The sequence below is a fragment of the Otolemur garnettii genome, unplaced genomic scaffold, assembly GCF_000181295.1.
Source record: "Otolemur garnettii isolate 467f Iridium unplaced genomic scaffold, OtoGar3 scaffold00127, whole genome shotgun sequence".
Classification (NCBI taxonomy): domain Eukaryota; kingdom Metazoa; phylum Chordata; class Mammalia; order Primates; family Galagidae; genus Otolemur; species Otolemur garnettii.
In genome coordinates, this window is record NW_003852522.1 from 1099965 (window position 1) to 1122880 (window position 22916).

Consider the following 22916-nt stretch of genomic DNA (forward strand, 5'->3'; position numbering starts at 1 on the left):
AAGCTTGCCACAACCCTGTAGGAAGTGAACCAAAGTAATAAATACTCCGACCTCACCGTTCCTCAGTCCCTAATCTGTGACAGGAGCTTTCCATTGGCTTGGCCCAACCACAGCCAGAGCACATGAGAGTTATGGGTTTATGCAATGAAGCAGGGCAGAGGGCAAGAAGGAGCGGATCTGGGGTGGGGACAGCCATGGAAGATGTACATCATGACCCCATCTGTTCTCCAATAGTCCATTCTGAATTGTCAAAGACTTTGCTTTTATTCTCAAACCTTAACCCTAATTTAAATACCAACTTTTTTTTCAAAATCATAGAATATTTATTAGCCATATAAATTAACAGATTATAATTTTTTCTTTTCTTTTTTTTTTTTTAAACTGAGTTTCACTTTGTTGCCCTGGGTAGAGTGCTATGGCATCATAGCTCACAGCAACCTTGAACTCTTGAGCTCAAGTGATCCTCTTGCCTCAGTTTTTCGTTTTAGTAGAAATGGGGTCTTACTCTCGCTCAGGCTGCTATCAAACTCATGAGCTTAAGCAATCCATCTGCCTTGGATTGCAGGTGTGCTAAGATTATAGGTGTGAGCCACCGTGCCTGACCTTATAATTTTTTCTTTAGTTAACCCTAGTTTAAATATCACCTTAATTTTTTTTCAAAATCATAGAGTATTCCTTAGCTATATAATATTAATAGATTATAATCTGTTCTATAAAAGTACATTATTGATCCTATAGCATATCATTACATGTTATAATGATCCTATATGAAGCCTAGGTGTTATCAGCAACTTTAATTTATTAGACAATTCTGAGGACTTTCTGATTGCATAAGGGTTTGAAGTGGATTTTGGAAATCTGAAAGGGGCTCAGATGGCCCCTACTAGGCATTTGTCATTCAAAATCTGGTCTGCTATTTTTTTTAATGTAGAAGCAGAGTTACCTTCCTCATTCATTAATTCATCTGACATTTCTTAAGGGTTTATGAAGCTGGATAAAATTGGTTTCTGCACTTGAGAAGTCTTGCATAGAGAAACAGGCAGGTAAAAAGACAACTTGTTCTGAATATACACATGTATCAGTCAGAAATTTTATTTGGTTGTATATAAAATAAAACTGTGGCTAGGCACAGTAGCTCATGCCTACGATCCCAGCACTTTGGGAGGCTGTGGCAGGAGGGTTGCTTGAGCCCAGGAGTTTGAGACCATCCTGGAAAACATAATATGACCATTTCTACAAAAAAATAATTTAAAAGAAATTACTGGGCATAGGAGGTTTGAGCCCCTGCACTCCAGCCTTGGTAACAGAGACCCTGACTCTACAAAAATAATGAAATAAAATAAAATAAAAATACTGAAGTGATCTAAGGATGTTCCTTCCGGCCCAGATCTGCTTTGTCATTCTCTCATGGTCAGTCTCAGGACGGCTGCTGCTGCTCCAGACATCACATCAATGTTTTAGGCAGAAAGAAGAAAGAAGGTCAAAGGACAAAGGTCAGTTGAGACCAGAACTTTTATGTTTCATTGGCTAGAATTGTTGACACGCCTATATGTCTCTCCAAAAGTGGCTGGGAAATGTATCTCTGTTTTACTGCTGGGTTCTGAAAGCTAGAGAAGGCATGAGTGGACAATGGGTGCATAGCTGGCTGTCTCTGAAACATGCTGTCTCCAGTATCTGGAACACAGTAGAAGCATAAAAATTGCTACATGAATAAATAAAGAAGCTAGACTACAGTAGGGGCAGTTTGCATGATAAAGGTTACCACAGAAAACAATGGCAGCAGAGACACAGACTAATCAATCCAGTGTTGGCAGAAGGTAGGGGACAAGGAGGGAAGCAGAGTAGGGCTGCCTGGAGGGGGGTAGTTGGGTTTAATGTTCTCCTTCCAGATTGAGGAGTCCTCATCTAGTCTTGGCAAACGTCGTATGCCCACGATTATTTTGTTTTCTTGCCTCACATCCTTCTTCAGCTCCATTACGTTTATCTTTATGTTCAGACAATCCTTGGTCTTAAAGAAGAGTAGATGAAGTAATGGTAACGTTAGATTAAATAGATTCTCACATGAGGAAGAGACTTTGCCGTTCTGCAGCTACTACTCCCTGATGGCATTTTATTGGCTTTGATAGCTATAGAAGCTTACTTGGGGATTTTTTTCTGGCAAAATTCCCAGATAGCAGGGTTTATCTAAACTAGCTAATATGCAGCATTTGCAAATAATTATTAATAGATGTTTGCGTTTTCATTCTTTATGAAGACTGCTGTGGGGCGACTCTATGATTCAGGGGGGAAGTGGTGAGTGAATTGTTATGCCTCCCAACGTGACCTCCCCCTTCTTCCTCTCAAAAGATGGCAGAGCCATGACATCCTTAGGCTGCTTATGTCAAAATCCCTCAGACGTCCTTGATTTCTCTCCTTCACTCAGCCTCCATGTCCCATCCATAGGCAACTGCTTTGCCTTCACAATGTATCCAGAAAAAACTCACTTGGGTACCTACCTGGTCACTGCCCCCCATCTTCTCCCACCTAGACTAATGTAGTCACCTCTTCTTAGTATACCAGTTTTTAGTTTCCTCACTATCTGCTCTCATGGCCATGGGTACCTGTAAACACCCGAGCAAAGTAATGCCCCTCTCCCTCTCACAATCCTTCATGGATCCTACCTGACTCAAGATGAAAGCCAAAGTTCTCACTGTGGTCTACCAGACCCTGCATGATCTGCCTGCACCCACTTCTCCATGCACACCAAGCATGTTCCTGCCTCAGGGCCTTTGCACTTGCTATTCTCTCATCCTGGAATGCTCTTCCCACAGATATTTTGATGACATCTTCCTTGCTGCCTTCAAGCTTCTGCTTGGATTTTTACCTTACCAAGGAAGCTTCCCTGATCATCCTCTCTGCATCTCACCCCCTCAGTTTTACATCATATCTACCATATTAAATAATGATTTCTTTGCTGTATATTTTTCTCAATTAAACTGTTAGCTCTATGATGGAAGCTGTTTGAGGTCATCTCATTCTGGGCTGTATCTCTGTTGCCTAGAACAGCTTCTGGCCCACAGTCCTGTTCAACAAATACATGTAATATATAAGAACCTCCTAAAATGATTCTGACAGCAGGATATATTTGTACAGCCAATTTGAAAAGATATTTAGAGATTGTATCAAGGGTCATACAAATGTTGCAATTTCACATGTTACTCATTAAGGATTCCTATTACTTTTTTTTTTTTTTTTTTTTTTTTTGAGACAGGGTTTCACTATGTCGCCCTCAGTAGAGTGCTGTGGCATCAACCTAAACTTAAGCTCACAGCAACCTAAACTCTTGGGCTTAAGCAATTCTCTTGCCCCAGCCTCCCAAATAGTTGGGACTACAGGCACCCACCACAAAGCCTGCCTATTTTTTTGTTGTAGTTGTCATTGTTTTTTATCAGGCTTGGGCCGGATTTGAACCTGCCAGCCCTGGTATATGTGGCCAGCACCCTAACCACTGAACTACAAGCTACAAGCCTCCTTATTACTTAAAAAAAAAAAATTTAGAGACACAGTCTCACTCTGTCACCAAGGCTGGAGTGTAGTGGCCTGATCATAGCTCACTAAAACCTTGAACTCCTGGGTTCAGGTAATCCTGCCTCTGCCTCCTGAGTAGCTGGGACTGCAAGTGTTTGCCAGCACCAGCTAATGTTAAAATGTTTTCATATAGACAGGATGCGGTGGTTCACGCCTGTAATCCCAGCACTCTGGGAGGCCAAAGTGGGCAGATTGCTTGAGCTCAGGAGTTGGAGACCAGCCTGAGCAAGAGCAAGACTCCCTCTGTATAAAATAGCCAGGCATTGTGGTAGGCACCTATAGTTTCAGCCACTTTGGAGGTTGAGGCAAGAAAATTGCTTAAGCCCAAGAGTCTGAGGTTGCTGTGAGCTGTGACACCACAGAACTCTATTGAGGGCAACAAAGTAAGACTCTGTTTCAAAAAAAGAAAATAAAAAACAATTTGTTTAATAGACATGGTGATTGTGCTACATTGCCCAGGCTGATCTTCAACTCCTTGCCTCAAGAGAGCCTCCCACCTTAACCTCTCACAGTGCGGGGATTATAGGTGTGAACCACTATGCCCACCCTGTCTCATTACTTTTAAAAGCATTTGGTCAGAAACATTATTAAAAGTTCATAAAAAGGAAAGAAGCAGGCTTAGCACCTGTAGCTCAGTGGTTAGGGCGCCAGCCACATACACCAAAGCAGGCGGGTTCAAACCTGGCCTGGGCCTTTTACTCAACAACAACAACAACAAAACATAACACAATAACTAAGAAAATGACATGAAGGCTACGTTAACCAGTTTGATGGAAGTATTTCGGATTGTGTGTGAAAACACCACACTGTACCCCAGAAGTGCATTAATGTACACAGTTACCATTCAATAAAAAAAAAAAAGAAAGAAAGAAAAGAAAGAATAAATAAAATAACAACAACAACAACAACAACAACAACAACAAAACCAGCCAGGCACTGTGGCAGGCGCCTGTAGTCCCAGCTATTTGGGAGGCTGAGGCAAGAGAATCGCTTAAGCCCAAGAGTTAGAGGTTGTTGTGAGTTGTGACGTCACAGCACTCTACCGAGGGTGACATAGTGAGACTCTTGTCTCCAAAAAAAAAGGAAATAAACAAATACATAAAATAAATGTAGCCATCAAAGATGATGATGGCTATAATATGATATTAAATGAGACTATGATAGAGGAACCTTGTCCATTCTAGAATACTTAGTATTGGGAAAAGCTGCTTGGAGTTAATTTGCTGAAAACAGGAATCCAACTTTCACAGGGAGCACTGGGGTGCAAAGGTAAGGGCAGAGATTCTATTGGGATTTTGTCCTGTAAAATAAAGACACGCTTTTAAAACCTAGGTTTATTTTTAAATTCTGTTTAACAAAATGTAAGTGGTAATTGTGAATATGCTCAAATTCTTAGAATTAACAAAGAATGAATCAGAAGTTGATGCAGTCAACCCTCTATGTCTGCAGATTCTGCTTTTGTGGATTCAACCAACCACAGACCCAAAATGGTTGCATTGGCACTGAACACACACAGACTTTCTTTTTTCTTGTCACTATTCCCTCAACAGTGCAACATCCACTTACATAGCATTTACAATGTATTATAGTAGGTTTTATAAGTAATCTAGGGACGATTTAAAATATGCAGGAAGATATGCGTAAGTTATATGCAAATACATGTATTGTGCCGTATTATATCAGAGATTTGGCGTCTGTGGATTTTGGTGTCCGTGTCATGGGGTATTCCACGTGAATACCAAGGGATGACTGTATTTTACATGTGAATCATTAGCCAACCAAATTGTATAGTAGAGTACCCAAATATCTCTCATTTTGCCTTTGACTTTGGTGGGCATTGCTTTTATGAGTGTACGTAGGTCTTCATTTTCCTTGGGGGCCCTGAAGGTCAATCATTTGATCATCAGTTCATTCTCTTTCAAGGCATTTATCTTTGTCATCCACTCAATTCCTTCTCACCTGTTAACCGGTCTAACAAGCTCCTCACTTGTCACTGGCATCTCCTGAATTGCAAGTGGCTCTCCAACATCACTTTCATTGACTCCATGAAATCCCACTGTCTCTTGCAAAGATTTCCAGTTTTGTTCTTTGCAATTGCTTCACATTGTTTTGAATTGTATCACTGAATTTCAAACAACGCATCAATAATCAGAGATAAATATTGACAAACACATTGATCTGATGGGCTTCAAAGCAATGTTTGTGTTAGCCTGAACTGGTTGGTCGAAGGGGATGATGGTGAAGTTGCCAATTCATTGTCAATGTTGTTATGTAAGGATGATTTTCACTTCCCTAAACTCATAACTGTGTGGGTATCCGGATAATGGACCATAGAGTGAATACTTAAGATGAGGGGGAAACCATATAGAAATGCAACAAAATACCCAGTATTTGCAGTAAGGTAGTCATGAGATGGTAGCTTAAAAAACTCTTTAAAATCAAAATTACTTTACTTTTGAAAAATAAGATACTTAAAGAAAATTCTCAGATTTATTTGAGAGGAGAGGAATCTCTCTGGTTATGAAAAATGACGATAAAGACCAGGCATGGTGGTTCAGGTATGTAATCTCACCAGCACTTGAGGAGGCAGAGACAGGAGGATCACCTAAAGCGAGGGGTTCAAGACCAGCCTGAGTAATAAAATAAGAACCCTTCTCTACAAAAAAATTTTTTTTCAAAAAAAAAAATCAGCCAAGCATTGTGATACATGCTTGTAGTCTCAGCTACTTGGGAAGCTGAGGTGGGAGGATTGCTTGCATCCAGGAATTCGATGTTACAGTGAGCTATGATCAGACCACCGCACTCCAACTTAGGCAAAAGAGTGAGCTCCTGTCTCTTAAAAGTCAAAAATAAAAACACCAGAACCAAATAGGCATGAATGGAGGCGGGGAGAGGGAGAGAGAATGAATAAGGAGAAGGAAGTTTTTTTGCCTAAAGACTTTGAAGTAGCTAACAGAATATGGCCAACTCCATTGTCTTAGTTTGGGCTCCCATAGAAACAGATCCAGGAGCAAAGATTCAAATGCTCAGGGGCTAGATTCCAGGACATACTGTCAGAAAACTAGGCAAGGCAAGACCTAGGGACAAATGAGTCATCAGTTAAGACACCGTCATCAAGTGGGACACAGTACCAGTGACGACCTCTGGGAGGCAGCAGAGAGCACATTCTCAGAGTTTTCCCATTCTATGGGTGAGGGAGGTGGGATATTTATCCACCAATTCCCGTCCATGGCAAGTTGAAGGATGCTTCTTGGGAGCATTAATTCCCCAGCACCTGGCCTGCTGGGTGAACATTCTGGCAGTCAGAGAAACTCCTGCTGGGGTGGAGGTACGGGGGCTGGCAGTGGGAAGTCAGACCTTTGTGCATTCAAGTGGTCAGGGTAAGGCTGGGCAATGTCTGACACACTGGTGACATACCTACCTTTTTATAATTTAAAAGGTTTTCTTTTTTAATCACAAGCCCTTGTGAACTTTAAGTCCATTGACTTTGTGACAGTTTGGTTGCCATATGGGATGTGAGATTATTTAGCTATTGTCATCTCAGCAACAGAAAAGGCAGAAAGCTATGGAAGGAGATTGCAGATGTATGCATATATTTACATGTAACCTTGTGAACATACGTGCGTGTATGCTCCCATTCATGTTGTCATCAAGCCTAATTCTTTCACCACATTCTCTGTCATCCCCCCAACCCCACCTCCTCACTTTTTTTTTTGTCATTGGGCAAAACAGAAGAAAATAAAAGAAGTAAGCGTACATTAAAATGCTCTAATTTTAATGAGGGATCAGGATCAAATGTTCCCTGTCTCTGTCTCCACATTCCCTCTTTCTTTCTATTGGTAAATGTTTTCTATTGATTTCTGGCTTATATTTTATTTCTCCTCCTCCTCCTTTTTTTTTTTTTTTTTTTTGACAGATTCTGCTCTCACTTCCCAGCTAGACTGTCCTAACTCTCTCACGGCAACTTCAAACTCTTGGGCTCAAGCAATGTTCCCTTCTCAACCTTCCAAAATGCTGGAATTACAGGCATGACTCCTGCACCTGACCTGAGCAAACATTTTTTATATTTTCATGTATTTCCACCTCTTTCGTAAAGATAGCTCACCACTTACACTTTGCTGCAACTTGCCCTTTTCACCTAGTGTGGCCTTAGGTTTCTATATTGACCTCTCTCCATTGCTGAGGCTGGAATGGTGAGCAGGACAGGCAGAAGCTTTGAGGTCCTGGAACTCAAAACATTTTCAGGACCTCCCCCTCCAATGTGATTTTGTGAGAGGCGACATCTTTGAGGCAAATTTCGTAAGATAAATGTGCTGAGCACATATAGCTGATGCTCTGACATTTAGGGATTTGCAGACCCTGGAGGACCCCCCCCCCAACTAGCCAATCCCCAGAGATAGTGAAGAACCTTTCATGTGCAAACTAATCAATCCCATTCCCAGCCACTTCCTTTCTTGCCTAGGGGTCTCACACTGTAGGACCACTATCTGCCTGCTCTAATAACCCCAGGGCCAGATGCCAAAGAACTAGGGTCAGCTCCAAGAGCCTAGAGACTGTTGAAATGATTCAAATGAGCCAATCACAAGCCTGATGACCCAGCCTTGCTGTGTTCTTTGCCACAGAAGCCACATTAAAGGCTCTTAGCTATGATTTCCTCTCATTCTTTCTTCCAGCTTATCTACCCTGGTGCTTCCCTGTGTGGTAAGGATTCAAATGCATTTGGGTTAGATCCAAGGACACACTGACGGAACAGTAGGGAGAAAGGAGAAACCCAGTAATAAGTGAGCCATCCTTTAAGTTACCACCATGAACAAGTGGGACACAGTACCAGTGAGGACCTCTGGGAGGCAGCAGAAAGCACATTCCACAGTTTTCTCATCCTGTAGGTGAGGGAGCCAGAGCATTTATCCAATAACTCCCATCCGTCACAAATTAAAAGATCCTCTTGGGATCATTAATTCCCTAGCACCTCGGCCAGCTGAGTGGACATTCTAGTGACTGGAGAAAACCACACAATGGGACGTGCTTTCTCTTGGGATTTGTGAATAATAAACTGCCTTTTCAATAGCAGTGATCTGATCTGCTGGCCTTGCCATACCTAAATAATAACAAAACATATACATATATATATATTTTGAGACGGAGCCTCAAGCTATCCCCCTGGGTAGAGTGCCATGACATCACAGCTCACAGCAACCTCCAACTCCCGGGCTCAAGCGAGTCTCCTGCCTCAGCCTCCCAAGTAGCTGGGACCACAGGTGCCTGCCACAATGCCCGGCCATTTTTTGGTTGCAGCCATCATTGTTGTTTGGCAGGCCCGGGCTGGGGATTCGAACCCACCACCTTGGGTGTATGTGGCTGGCGCCTTAGCCGCTTGAGCCACAGGCGCCAAGCCAAAACCTATATTTTTAAACAGTAAAGGCCCAACATGGATGGCAGCCCTGTTTTCTTGGTCACTTCTCTGCCCTCCTGTCCTTTTATTCTTTCCACTCCAGCTCCATAAGCCTCCTTGCTGTTCTTTGAGCATGCCAGGCACAGTCCACAAAGGCCTTGCCCTTGCTGATTCCTCTGCCTGCGCTGCTCCTTCCCCAGATATCTGCATGCCTGCTTCTGTCATTCTACAGGCCTGTTCAAATGTCACCTTCTCAGAGAGGTCTTTTCCAAAATAGCTCCTCCCCTTCTATCTGACCCCTCAACTGCTCCATTTTTTTTCTTATAAAAACTGTCTCTACCTGACAGATGATAAATCTGCCAGAATTTATTTATTTATTTTTTTAGTTTCTATGCCCTGCAAGGTAAGTTTCCTAAGAATGGACAATTATTTGTTCTATTAATGGCTGCATGTGGTATAAAACCTGGTCCAGAATAGATACTCAATAAACGTCTGTCAATAAATGAACAAATGAGCTTTTTTCTCAAGGTGAAGTAACACACTTGATTCTATCACCTGTAGCTTTATCTCTAGGTGTGGTAGAACTTTTTATTTTGCAAGCTGGGGAGAACTTGCTCAGTTCTCATTTTAAAAAAAACCAACACCAAGACCAGAGTGTCTGTAATCAGCTATAGCTCATTTGATTAAATTTCCCTTGCTAACATCTTAGGATATACATGAATATATAACTAAGTATTTAATCAAGCCCCTGACTTACCAGAGGGGTTAGATGCTTAATATCATTTGTAATTGCCAGAGAATATAGTAAGCTTGAGTACTTTTGTTTCCATAATTAAGTGTCAGGTTCTTGTCTCAAAGTGAATCGAGACTATTCAAGTTCTTTATATGCAAAGAACACTTCTTTTTCTTTTGGAGAAGTTCAAACGTATATGAAAGAAGAAAGAATAGAATGATAACTGGCCATATTTCTGTTATCTAACTTCAATACTTATCAACTGATAACCCATCTTATATTTCTCTATCTCAAACTTAAACATAACCTCACTTTGCAAATTATAGCAGAACTGTAATTTGCTTTAGCATACACCTGGGTGAAAGCAAATATCAGACATCATATGATTTCATCTGTAAATATTTTAGTATGCACTTCTAAAAGCTAAGGACTCTGCAGCTGCTGTGGAAAATGGCATGGTGATTCCTGAAAAAATTGAACAAAGTTAATGGATGCCAGTAATTTTATTTCTGGTGCTTGTGTATCCCAGAGAAATGAAAGCCAACACTGGAACAGATGTTCATTTGTACACCATGTTCATAACAGCAGCATGCACTGCAACCAAAAGGTGGAAGCAACCCAACTGTCCATCAGCAGATGACTGGAAAAACACAATGTGGTGTGTCCACACCATGGAATATCACTCAGCCTTAAAAAAAGAATAAAATTCGGGCACATGCCACAATATGAATGAACCTTCAGAGTGTTATACTAAGTGATATAAGCCAGTCACAAGAAGACAAGCACTGCACGATTCCGCTTACATGAGTACCTACAACAGTAAAATTCCTAGAGCCAGGGGCTTGGGGTGTGGGAATGGGGAGTTAGTGCTTAATGGGGATGCAGTTTCAGTTTGGGAAGAGGAACAAGTTCTGAAGATAGATGGCAGTGATGGTTGAGCAGTAAGGTGAATGTGCTCAATGATACTAAACTGTACACCTAAAAATGTTTAAAATGACGAATTTTATGTTACATATATTTTATCACAATAAAAGAGAAACCTAAGGATTCACTTACATTCTATGTTATCCTCACTCTGAAAGCCAGTCTTGTCTTTTGTTTTGTTTTGTTTTGGGGATAGGGTTGCACTCTACTGCCTGGGTTAGAGTACTATGGCATCAGCCTAGCTCACTGCAACCTCAAACTCCTGGGCTCAAGCAATCCTCCTGCCTCAGCCTTTTGAGTAGCCAGGATTACAGACCAAAGCCATTGTGCTAGCCCCTAGCAGCTTCCAATAGCAATCATTTATCTCACAGTTTATGTGGATCAGAACCCAGGGTGCAGCTTTTTTCAGGATCTCTTGTGAGGCTGCAATCAAGGTGTTGATGGGGGCTTCATTCTTATCTGAAGGCTTGATTGGGGGAAGATTTGCTTCTTAGCTTAAATGTGTAGTGGTTGGCAGGATTTAGTTTTGCCAGGGCTGTAGAACTGAGGCTTTGGGTTCCTCTAGAGGCCTCCTTTATTCCCTTGCTATGTGAGACTCTCTATAGAGCACCTTATAACAGGGTAGCTGTCTTTCCTCAGAGTGAGAAAGAGAGATCATGCAATATGGAAACCACAGTATTTTTGTAACGTAGTCTACAAAGGACCATCCCATTACTTTTGCTATCTATTATTCATTAGAAGTCAGTCACTAGGTCCCACCTACTAAGGAAAGAGGATTACTCAAAAACGTAAATATTGTTAGGTAGCAAGCTTTGGGGGTCATGAAGGGGGGGTCAGAAGCTACCTTCCACTTTTAGAGACCAGAATTTAAGTGACATTTAGTTAACAAGTTTTTGTTGAAGGCAAATAGTATATATTGTTTACAATACAAAACAGACTAGAAATATGTACAAAAAATATGTCACATGGTCTCTGTTCATAAGAAGCTTACATTTTTTTCTGGGGAAACAAGAGAAAACACAAATACCTGCTAACATCAGCAATCCCCCAACCAAATTACCAAACCAGATCCCAAACATATCTATTCTTTCCGAGCTCCCATCAGCTTTTTAGTCCTTAACTATAAATCCTCAGCGGACAACCCAGGGCTTCCATATATCTGAAGACAGTTTCCAACGTGAAAAACACCAAAACTGATAAACAGCGAGAAGAAATTTGGACAGAACAGAGACTGTGCAGGAAGAAGAGAGCTTCGGAGACATTATTACTGTTATTATTGGAGATACAAGAAAAGGCATTGTAACACGAAGCAAGGACTTGATGCTGTAGAAAAGGAACACTCAGAGAATAATAGTAACACTAAAAAAAGCCTCTTGAAGTAGAAAACTATGAAAGCATTAATGAAAAACTCAATAAAGGACTGAAAGATAAAATTGGAGAAATCTCTTGAAAAGCAGAGTAAGAAGGAAATATAAATTAAATTAAATTAATATAAAATAAATAAAACAGAAGGAAATAAAAAAGGAACACATAAGGTAAGAGGACAAGCCTAGAAAGTCCAACATCTGAATAATAAAAGTTTAAGAGATTTGAGGAAACAGAAGGGTAGGGGGTCACCAAAGAAATAATTCAAGAAAATGAATTTTCATGTTGAAAACCCTACTAAGTGCCCAGCATTACAGTTGAAAACAGACCCAAACTAATTTGTATCATTATAAAAATTTACAAATACAATCTAAAAGGATTCTAAAGACTGCTAGAGGAAAAAAATAGGTCATGTGTGAGAGCGCAAGAATGCCTCAAATTTCCCAACAGTAACACTAAAATCAAAAACACAATGGAGTAATACCTTCACATTTTTGAAGTAAAATAATTTCCAAACCAGAATTCTCTTCCCAGCCAAACTATCAATGAAGTATGAGGATAGAATAAATGGCATTTTTCAAATACACAGGTCTCAAAATATTTCCTGAGACAGATTGTATTTTTCAAAAACAGTCACCTAATGGTCTCCAATTCACATTCTTTTTAAAAATGCTGTCATTTCCTCATAAAGGAGTGGAATCTACATTCTCTCCCTTTGGACCTGGGTGAGTATTTGTGACCAATTTATCTATTAGAGTAGGGCAAGAAATGATGCTTTGTGACTTCTGAGGTTAGGTCATAAAAGGGGATGCAGCTTCTGCCTGGCTCTCTCCTTTGAGACATGTGCCTTTGGAGTCCTGAGCTGACGTGAGAGAAGTTCAGCTACCCTGAATTGCCATTCCGGAGTCGCCATTTGGAGAGAACACATAAAGATGGAGATAGGTGTCAGAGAAGCCCCAGTTGTTTGAGTAGTTCTGGCCTAAGGACCAACCTCACGATTGGTGAAGATCTTAAGGTAACTCTAGCCCTTGCAATCACCTGCCTGCACCTGCATGAAAAATCCCAAGTGAGAACCATCTACCGGATCCCAGTTGATTCCCTAAACCATAAAATATGATAATAAATGAATGTGTGTATTTTATGCCACCATGTTCAAGCTGGTTTTTATGCAGCAATAGGCATCTAGAAAATCTCTGATGCACCCTTTCTTTGACGTTACTGAAGGATGTGCTCCACCAAAATAAGGGAGTAAATCAAGAAAGAGGGAAATATGGGAGAGCAAAAGGGAATCTCTCGGATGAGAAAAAAAGGACAGCCTATGATTAGAGCTGTGTGCCACAGCAAGCAACCAGTCCTGATTGGACCATGTGACTAGTCTCCAGGAAAGCTTGCTTCAGGATGATGAAGTTGACAGAATACTTGTCAAAGACTTCGAGGTGAAATTAGCCATAATTTCATAAGTATCAAATAAAGGAAGAAATTTTCAAAAATTAGGATAATGATTAGCCCCAAGGGAAACAAAATATTATCAAGGAAAGAAAAAATGGTCATAGTTCATTCATGGCATAACTATAAGTAGCTTTACTTATACATGATCTCTCTGTATCACTGGATCTCTCTGTAACACTGGATCTCTCTGACTTTATGATAGAACAATCTTGGGTGATGCAGATGTCAAAAGTGCACGTGTCCTCTGGTATGGCTGTTGGATATTTCTTAATTCTAAATGTATGTATTAAGACAGGTGTATGTCTTGTTTTCCTAACCTAATTCTAAGCCCTTTAAAGGTTAATGCTTCACTGTATCCTCTGTAGGGGTTGCCGGATTATGTTACATGTAGTATGTGATCAGCTTGAGAAATGTTAGTTAAATAAAATGATAATGTTGGGAGGAAATAGATCATGTCTACAACTAGAAAGGCAAAAAGTGGCAGAAGAAATAAGTTAATTAACAATATAGTAGTAAACAGCAAAATAATCAGCTCCAAGGAGGCCCAGAAAGATATGGCACATTCTCACTCATGTTGAAGCTAAAATACGATTGAACTTCTAAAGGTAGGAGAGTGGAAAGATGATTACCAGAAGCTGGAAAGGAGAGTAGGGATGGGGGAATAAAGAGGAGATAGTTAAGGGGCACAAAAATTTAGTTAGATAAAAGGAATAAGGTCTACTTAGTATTCAGGAGAGACTTGATCACACTAGTGTGACTATAGTTAACAATAATTTATTATATATTTCAAAATAACTAAAAGAGTAGAGTGGAAATACTCCAAACACAAAGATATGATAAAAATGCTTGAGGTGATAGATATCCCAATTACCCTAATTTGGTCTTTACACATTGTATGCTTGTATCAAAATTCCACACCTACTCCATAAGTATGTATACCTATTATGTATCCATAATAATGAAAAAACTTAAAAAATCAGCTAAAAGGCTCGGCGCCTGTAGCTCAACCGGCTAAGGCGCCAGCCACGTACACCTAAGGTGGCGGGTTCGAATCCCCAGCCCGGGCCCGCCAAACAACAATGACGGCTGCAACCAAAAGATAGCTGGGCGTTGTGGCGGGCGCCTGTGGTCCTAGCTACTTGGGAGGCGGAGGCAGGAGACTCGCTTGAGCCCAGGAGTTGGAGGTTGCTGTGAGCTGTGACGCCACGGCACTCTACCCTGGGGGATAGCTTGAGGCTCTGTCTCAAAAAAAAAAAAAATCAGCTAAAAGAGGTGACAGCAGGTGGCTTTTGGGAGGTGAATATGAGGCAGAGGGAGGTTGGATGATGCTATTTTGCAAAACAAAGGACGCTTCAGAGATGTATTTAACTTTCATTCCCAGTGGCTAAATCCTTTACTGTCCTTTGCTACTTTGTTCTTCCCCTTAGGACTTAGCCTCACGTGGCATAGTATATATTTTCCTTATTTATTCTATATAGTTTTCGATTCCATTCAGCTCTACAACCACAAGAAATTTTGTCTGTCTTGTTTGGTTCTTGCAAAACCATTTAGCGCGTAGTAGGTATTCTGTAAAATGAACAAAGGGACAAGTGAAACTTGTGCATATGTAACTTTTTGTAGCTCTTATGTATTTTAACTTTTTTTTTTTTTTTTTGAGACAGGGTCTTGCTTTGTTACCCATGCCAGAGTGCAGTGGTGTCAACACAGCTCACTGCAACCTCAAACTCCTGGCTCAAATGATCCTCCTTCCCACTAAGCCTCCCTCGTGAGTAGCTAGGACTATACGTGTAAGCCACCACACTTGGGTAGTTTTTAAATTTTTATAGAGACAGGGTCTTGCTATGTTACTCAGGCTGGTCTCAAACTCCTGTTGTCCTCACAGGACCTCAAGAAATCCTTCTGTCTTTGCCCTCCAAAGTGCTGAGATCATAGGTGTGAGCCACTGTGCCTAGCCATATTTTAATTTTTTATTATGTTGGGATTTCAGATTTACCAAAATGTTGTAAGAATAGTACAAAGAGCTCTTCTATATCCTTTGCTCATGCTTCCCAAATGTTGGCATTTTACCACTTACACTTTTCTCTCTCTTTCTTCTCTCTCCCTCTTTTTCTCTTTCTCTCCCTCCTTTCCCCCAAACCTTGAGCCATTGAGAGTAACTTATAAGTACCTCACACAGATATAACCATGTCTACAGATCACTACATTACTAATAACTGTAGTATACTATAAACTACCCTAGACTTCAGTGTGTTTCTTAACACCGTGGTTCCCAGCCCCTGGGACCTATCTAAGACCTGTTAGCAACCAGGCTACACAGCAGGAGGTGAGCAGCAGGCAGCAGCAAGTGAAGCTCCATCTGTATTTAACTTACAGCTGCTCCCCGTTATTTGCATCACCGCCTGAGCTCTGCCTCTATTCACGTCAGGGGCAACGTTCGATTCTCATGGGAGCATGAACCCTACTGTAAACTGCACATGCAGGAATCTGGGTTTTGCACTCTTTATGAAAATCTAAAGCCCCCACCTCCATTTGTAGAAAAATTAGAAAAACTGTCTTCCATGAAACCGGCTCCTTATGCCAAAAAGGCTGGGGACTGCTACCTTAAAACATAGCATGCTCTTACGTAAACACAGCACAGTGATCAAAATCAGGAAATCAGCAATGAAACACTGATACCATCTAATCTAGACCTCATCCCAATAATGTTCTTTGTAGTAAAAAAATGATTCCAGCTTACTTGGATCTGGTTGTTTTCCTTTCATCTAGACCAAATGTTCTGTCTTTATCTGAGCTTCATGACCTTACCACTTTCAAAAACTACTCACTTTGTAGAGTCCCCCTCAATTTGACCATGTTTGGTTACAATTTATTCAAGTATTCAAATTTATTTTTTGGCAGGATATAGTATCCTTTTTTATACATCATCCGAAGAAACACTGATTTGTCCCACTATTGATGGTGTTAACTTTGATCACTTGCTTGTCGGTCAGGGGACTTATTCCCCTATAAAGTTACTCTTTGGACCGTTAAAATTGACAGTTGTCTGTGGAGAGCTAATTTAGTACTATTTAAATGTTCTATTACCCCCTCAAACTTTCACTTATGAATTTCAACATCTGATAGTTTCTGAATATTTTAGGATGGTTGCTAACTTGCCTGCATCTGTAAGTTTGAGCAAAACAAAAACTAAACAATGCAATATTGCAGTCAGTCCTGAGATCATGATTTTTAAATACTGTCCTCCAAGGAAAGGAGGCAGGGCTCCATGGAGAAATGGCCAATTTAGGGCTGGGCAATGAAGAGGATCCTAGAACATCATGTACTGCCAGGAAGTGAGGAAGTGATTTAAAAAACAAAAGGACGGGGCGGCGCCTATTGCTCAATGGGTAGGGCTCTGGCCCCATATACCGAGGGTGGAGGCTCAAACCCGGCCAAACTGCAACAACAACAACAAACAAAAGGATGAGATCATGTCAAAGGGACATAGGAGCCAATCTGAAGGAGCTCTCAAGGATCAGAGGTAGAACATTTCAATCAACAAAGTAAATAGCATATGGATGGGCGTGGTGGCTCACGCCCATATCCCAGCACTATGGGGAACTGAGTTAGGAGGATCACAAGATGCCAGGAGTATGTGCTAGAGCTAGGATTTGAACTCAGATCTGTGTCGAGAGTTAGGCTTTGTCTCACTCGTGTCTGGCAGCTTGCTGTGCACATGCTGCTATGCAATGTTATGCCTGGAGTGACAGCCACATTCACTCTTGGGTGCCTACATCATAACCCACAGATGCTTGGATTATCAAATTTGGCTTTGTCATTTTTTATCCAAAGATCTTGGTACTCACTCCCAACAGGTATCCAGACCAGAAGGCAGAGACCAAATGTCTTTTGGCTGATCCATTTTTGCAACTCAACATCACTAGATTAGCTGGTAATGGTTTTAGCAGTTGAATGAATGAGATTTGCAGTTATTTATTTGAGGCATTTATTTCAAAGATGCTAGCCCTGTTCGATTGAATAACATTCTCAAAGCCAGTATGGTAATACCGCTGCTGATTGATAAATTAAACTTCCAGCTGGCAGATGTGTTAAAGATTAGAACCAATGGCTGGGGCTGGTTTCTGGCTGCCTGCTGTTAAACTGCTTCTGTCTTAAAAGCTAATGAAATTCTAAATCTTTCTACTTGGCTAACATCCGTAATTTGTATTCGTGGGGGTCAAGAAACTACCTATTGCAGTCAGCTGAGGATTCTGTGATGAGATCTTGCCCACCCAGCCCCGTTTGTTGGGTGATAGGTCAGATTTCAGTTTTAGAAATTCATTCCTTTGGCTAAACAAACATTTTGTTCTGTGCAAAGTGAAATCCGTAAGGATAATGCACCTGTAGCATTAGAGAGAGAATGAGTTGAGTTCTTTTTGGAAGAGAGGTACTAAGCAATTGTGTGGTTGGAAGATTCAGAAAGATTCCTAGGAAGGAGAGTGGAATCCCAATGCACTAAACTTTATTGGATATGCCATTTGGTTAGAGGAAAATGTAGACTCTTCTGTCACCCTGATAGGGGCATTTGGAAATGTATATGGGTATCTCTGGTTGTCATATGGCTGGAGGATGCTACTGACATTTAGTGGGCATGTTCCAGGAAGGCTAAACAGCCTTGATGCACAGGACAGCCCTAAATTGCAAAACCTGATCCACCAAAAATGCCCACACCCCCACTGATAACCCTAGAGCATGCCAAGAAAGAGATAGTGCACTTTCCCCCTTCCACAGTGGTGGTTGCCCATACTGGCTAAAGCCTATGGCTGCTGTATAAAATGAGGATGTGGGGAATCTCCGAAATCTGAATCTTTATAATACTTTGCAGGCAGTTCTGGTGTGCATCCAGCTTAATTACTGCTAAGCATGGGTTAGGACAGCCAGAGGACTGTTCTTTGTCACCTGGTAAAAAGGAGGGCTGAGTTTGCTGTTGGGGCTTTGTGGGTAAAGCACACAAAGAAAATCATCACAAGTCCCCATGACAAATAGTATTGTCAGGGTCCCACATTCAGCAGCATTACCAACATTTTTTATTGAAGTATAACACACACATAAAATGGCTCAAATTGATCATGTATAGCTCAATGAAATTTTACAAAATGAACAGAATTTATGAAGTAAACATACCCATGAAATTCTCACCCAGATGGAGATGCTTCCAGGTCCCCACTCATTCCAATCACTCTTCTCCCCTCAAAGTGACCACTACTTTGACTTATATAACAGGAATTATACACCACATTCTATTCTGTATGTGGCTTCTTTGGTGTAGTATTGTGTCTGTGAAATTCCCCCAGGTACTTGAGTGTTGCTGCAGATTGTCCATTCTCATTGCTGCAGAAGACTCTTCATTCTGGGAAGCTTCCAATTTTTAGCTAGTACTGCATATTCTAGGACATGTCTTTCAGTGGATATCCTCTTTCCTCCTGGATTTATACCCAGAAGTAGCATTGTTGGGCTATAGGATAGTCAAATGGTCATGTTGGTAGAAATGGCCAGTCTTCCAAGGTAGTTGTACCTAATTACACTCTGCCCAACAAAGTACGAGAGTCAGAAGTGGTTTCAGACCCATGTCAGTGAGCTGGGAAAGTTTCTAACCCTCTCTCAGCCTTCAGTGTTTGTAATTGTGAAATGGGGCTGCTGTGAAGAAGATTCAGTGGGAGCTTTCCTGAAAAACTCTGGGGTCTTTGGAAGTCTCTTCAGGCAATGCTCATGCTATGAATGGAACAATCTCCTTAGGAAGGTCTGTCAAAAAAAGTTATAATTTCAGCTTATACAATGCAGCGTTCTCATGTGACTGGCTCTTTTCATCTGTGAACATGGGGTTGCTTCTTGTTTCATATATGCAGTCATTCACCTTCGAGTTTGAAATAATATGAAGCACAGAAATCAGTGACACACTTATTTAGTGATTTTAGGGGATTTGAGAGCACGTTCTTCTCCATCAGCATCTCACACACTCATTTCCCTGCAATTCTAGTCATTCTTGGTTTAATCATTTTGCTCATGTCTTCACAAGTTAGAAAATCATTTTTATTTTTCAAGGTTTTTTTTTTTTTGGTAGAGAAATGATCTTGCTATGTTGCCCAGGCTGGTCTTCAAGTCCTGGCCTCAAGCATCCTCCTACCTCCATCTCCCAAAGCACTGGGATTACAGGCATGAGCCACCACACTTGGTTCTAGCAAGTTAGACAATCTTGAAGGTGCTGCCCCATACACACAAAAGAGGATTTACATAAAGATGTATCATCTTTCCAGCATGTTCTGAATGAATCCAAATACTAATATCTCTGTGTGGAGGGGGATTAACTAGGATCCAACTAGCTAACCCTTAAAAAAAATTGCTGCCTTCATCCTCTTCCCCCAACCCTAACCTTGCCTTTATGTCTGTACATGCTTTGTGAAAATTCAATGGTTTCTTGGTACATCCACTTTGGAAGACAGTTTGGTGACATCTTATAAATCTGAGGATATGAATTCCTTGTGGACCCAGAAGTTCCACACCTAAGACTATTTCTATAGACATGCACGTTTGTACGCACCAAGAGTATTTGGCCAGTGATGTTTAGGAGCCCCAACTGGAAACAACACAGATGTCCACCAACAAGATGATAGAGAAACAAACTGTGGCATATTCTGTCAATGAAATACTATAGCACAGTGAAAATGAATCAACAAGAGCTGCACATGATAACAAAGAACACATGAATCTTAAACAAATAACAGTGAATGAAAAGAAATACATATGCACAATACATATGACATGATCCCATTTACATAATAGTCAAAAAGAAGCAAAGCAAAATTGCCTTGTTTAGGAAGGCATACCAAGGGAGTAAAACTATAAATCAGAGCAAGATTTTGGCACCATGAAGTCAGGTAGTGGTTACTGGGAGGAAGGGGTGTGTATAGCACACAGTAGGGTGTCGGGGAGGCAGTGATGCTCCTTTTTTAGCTCTGGATTTATTTCATAAGTGTTTCCTTCCCAGCAATTTCTTAACCTGTACATTCATGTTTTATTCATTTTTCTATGTGCTTCTGAATCTCACAATATACAAAAGCAGAATGAGAAATTATCAAAGTGGTTCTGGAGAGAAGTGAATGCAATACAAAATATACCACCCAGAAATCCTATCATGCCCTCTAGGACCTGGTCAATTATTTGCTCTCTACGAGTTCAGATTTGTCACCTATGGGGCTTCAAAGATGGTGTTAGCCCTTTATTTCAACTTGGAGGGCCCCTGTGATTTGAAACATTCACCAAGTAATAGCAAACCACTCTCCCAGCTTTCACAAATTATCTTTGGCTAAATGAAGCAAATTTGTTTAGAGATGGACTAATTTCACCTCTGGACGCGAATCCCCTTCTCTTCATGTCTTATAAGTTTCTTTCCTGCCTCCTTCCAAGATGCTAGGAGCGTCCGGTTGGCTGCAACCGAAATGACCGGGTGGAAAACAGGGTTTCCTCCTAGGGGAGGAGGAATCAGTCCCAACTCCACCCCCATCCAACCTGCCCCCCAGCCTCCTGACCATCCGGCTTTTCCCTTCTCTCCCCTACAAACTCCGCTGAGCCCGGTCCCCCCGCGCCTCCGCGATTGGTCGCGGGTCATCATGTGTCACTCTTGGGTGGGTCTTTCTGCCTTTAAACTCATCAATTGCTGCTTCTTTTAGAGTTCCGCTGGCCAGTGGTTCAGACTTTTGCGCCCATTTTTTCCTTTCCTCCCTCTTTCCGCACCCCTCCACACCAGTCTTATTTTAGCAAAACCTAGAGGAGGAGGAGGAGGCATTATGGGGTGGGGTGGGAGGGAATGGCAGGCATTGCAGCATCCAGGAACAACTATTGAGTGGCTAAATGAAGGGTGCATACCGCTCTCTTTTTTCCCCGTTGGGAATTTTCAGGATTTTATTGCTGCAATTTAACCCCAAGATGAGGCAGGGTTGAGCGAAACGCTGCACGCACGCACACACACTCAACACTCCTCCGTGAGCAGAAGAGGCAGCGGCTGGTGATTCAGGAAGAAAAAAAAATTTTTTTTTTCTTTTAAACCGGGACCTTGCGGTTTGAAGACTCCTTAGGAGCCCCTGCGGAGCGTTCCTGTCCCCTTCCCCTTCTGTCCTTTCCTTTGAATATTCTTTATTTTTCTTTTATTGGGGGAGCTACAGATCTTTCAGGAGCATTTTTAAGGTCTAGGAACTCAAGCAAAACATAAGGGGGATTTTTTTTTTTTTTTTTTGCTGTCCTCTCCCCCGCACCCCTGCAAAGACTTGGTTTTTATTTATTTTTTTAAAGCTTCTTTTTTATTTTTATCTTTTTTTTTTTTTTTTTGTAATTGGGCCGAGCGCACTCCTTTTGCAAGACGCCAGCCTGACCCGGACCTCGGAGGAATTTGAAGATTCCACTGCGTCCCGGGGGGGGCGTCCTTTGCTAAAACCGTTCGCATCTTAAAGGGGGTGTGCGTTGGTTTTTTTTTTTTTTTTTTTAACTGCCTCTCTCTCTCTCTCTTTTTTTTTTTTTTTTTCCGGAGTGGGTGGACTGGGGATTGCCTGGATTTCTTCCTCGGTTATTTTTTGCCTCGTTTTCCTCCTCTCCCCTCCCCCCTCCCTCCCCCGGCCCCCGCGCCCCGCCCCCGCAACCTCCTCCCGCCCCTCCCTCTCCGGGGTCAGCCAGGAAGATGTCCCGAGCTGCTATCCCCGGCTCGGCCCGGGCAGCCGCCTTGTGAGCCCCCGACCCGAGGCGCCGAGCCGCCGCCGCCCGATGGGCTGGGCCGTAGATCGTCTCCGCAGTCGCAGCTCCAGCCGCCGCGCTCTCAGCCCGGGCAGCATCAGCATCGGCGGCGGCGGCGTCTTCCGCATCGTTCGCCGCAGCGTAACCCGGAGCCCTTTGCTCTTTGCAGAATGGCCCGCTTCGGAGACGAGATGCCGGCCCGCTACGGGGGAGGAGGCTCCGGGGCAGCCGCCGGGGTGGTCGTGGGCGCCGGAGGCGGGCGAGGAGCCGGGGGCAGCCGGCAGGGCGGGCAGCCCGGGGCGCAAAGGATGTACAAGCAGTCAATGGCGCAGAGAGCGCGGACCATGGCACTCTACAACCCCATCCCCGTCCGACAGAACTGCCTCACGGTCAACCGGTCTCTATTCCTCTTCAGCGAGGACAACGTGGTGAGAAAATACGCCAAAAAGATCACCGAATGGCCATATCCTTTGCCCGCACCCCGGCAGCTGCGCCTCCCCCTCCTCCCTCCGCCTCCCCTCTTCCAGGCTGGGAGAGAGACCCGAGGGTTGATGGGAGGTGGGGGGGTCTTCCAGGGGCTGGGAGAGGGGGCACCGGGGAGGAGTGTGAAGAATCTCTCCACCCCGAGCTGGAGCTGGGTTGAGCCACTGTGGAGGCTTAGGAATGGGCAAGGGGTGAAAGGGGGGGTGGAGAGTGGATCCTTCCTAAGGACCGATTCCAGAATCG

At 42.4% G+C, this 22916-nt stretch overlaps 1 protein-coding gene across 3 annotated transcripts in view; it reads left to right on the forward strand.

Moving 5' to 3' along the window:
* Positions 1-22142: 22142 nt before the first annotated feature.
* The window catches only part of CACNA1A (calcium voltage-gated channel subunit alpha1 A), a 247828-nt gene continuing 247054 nt past the window's right edge, over positions 22143-22916 (forward strand). For 2 of the 3 annotated variants that reach the window (XM_012810147.2, XM_012810146.2), the window contains exon 1: positions 22319-22653. In XM_012810147.2, coding sequence (XP_012665601.1) covers positions 22361-22653 — 293 coding nt within the window. In that variant the 5' untranslated portion in view covers positions 22319-22360. Of the gene's footprint in view, positions 22654-22916 lie in introns of all 3 variants that reach the window. The other variant, XM_003797905.1, reaches the window with a different exon arrangement.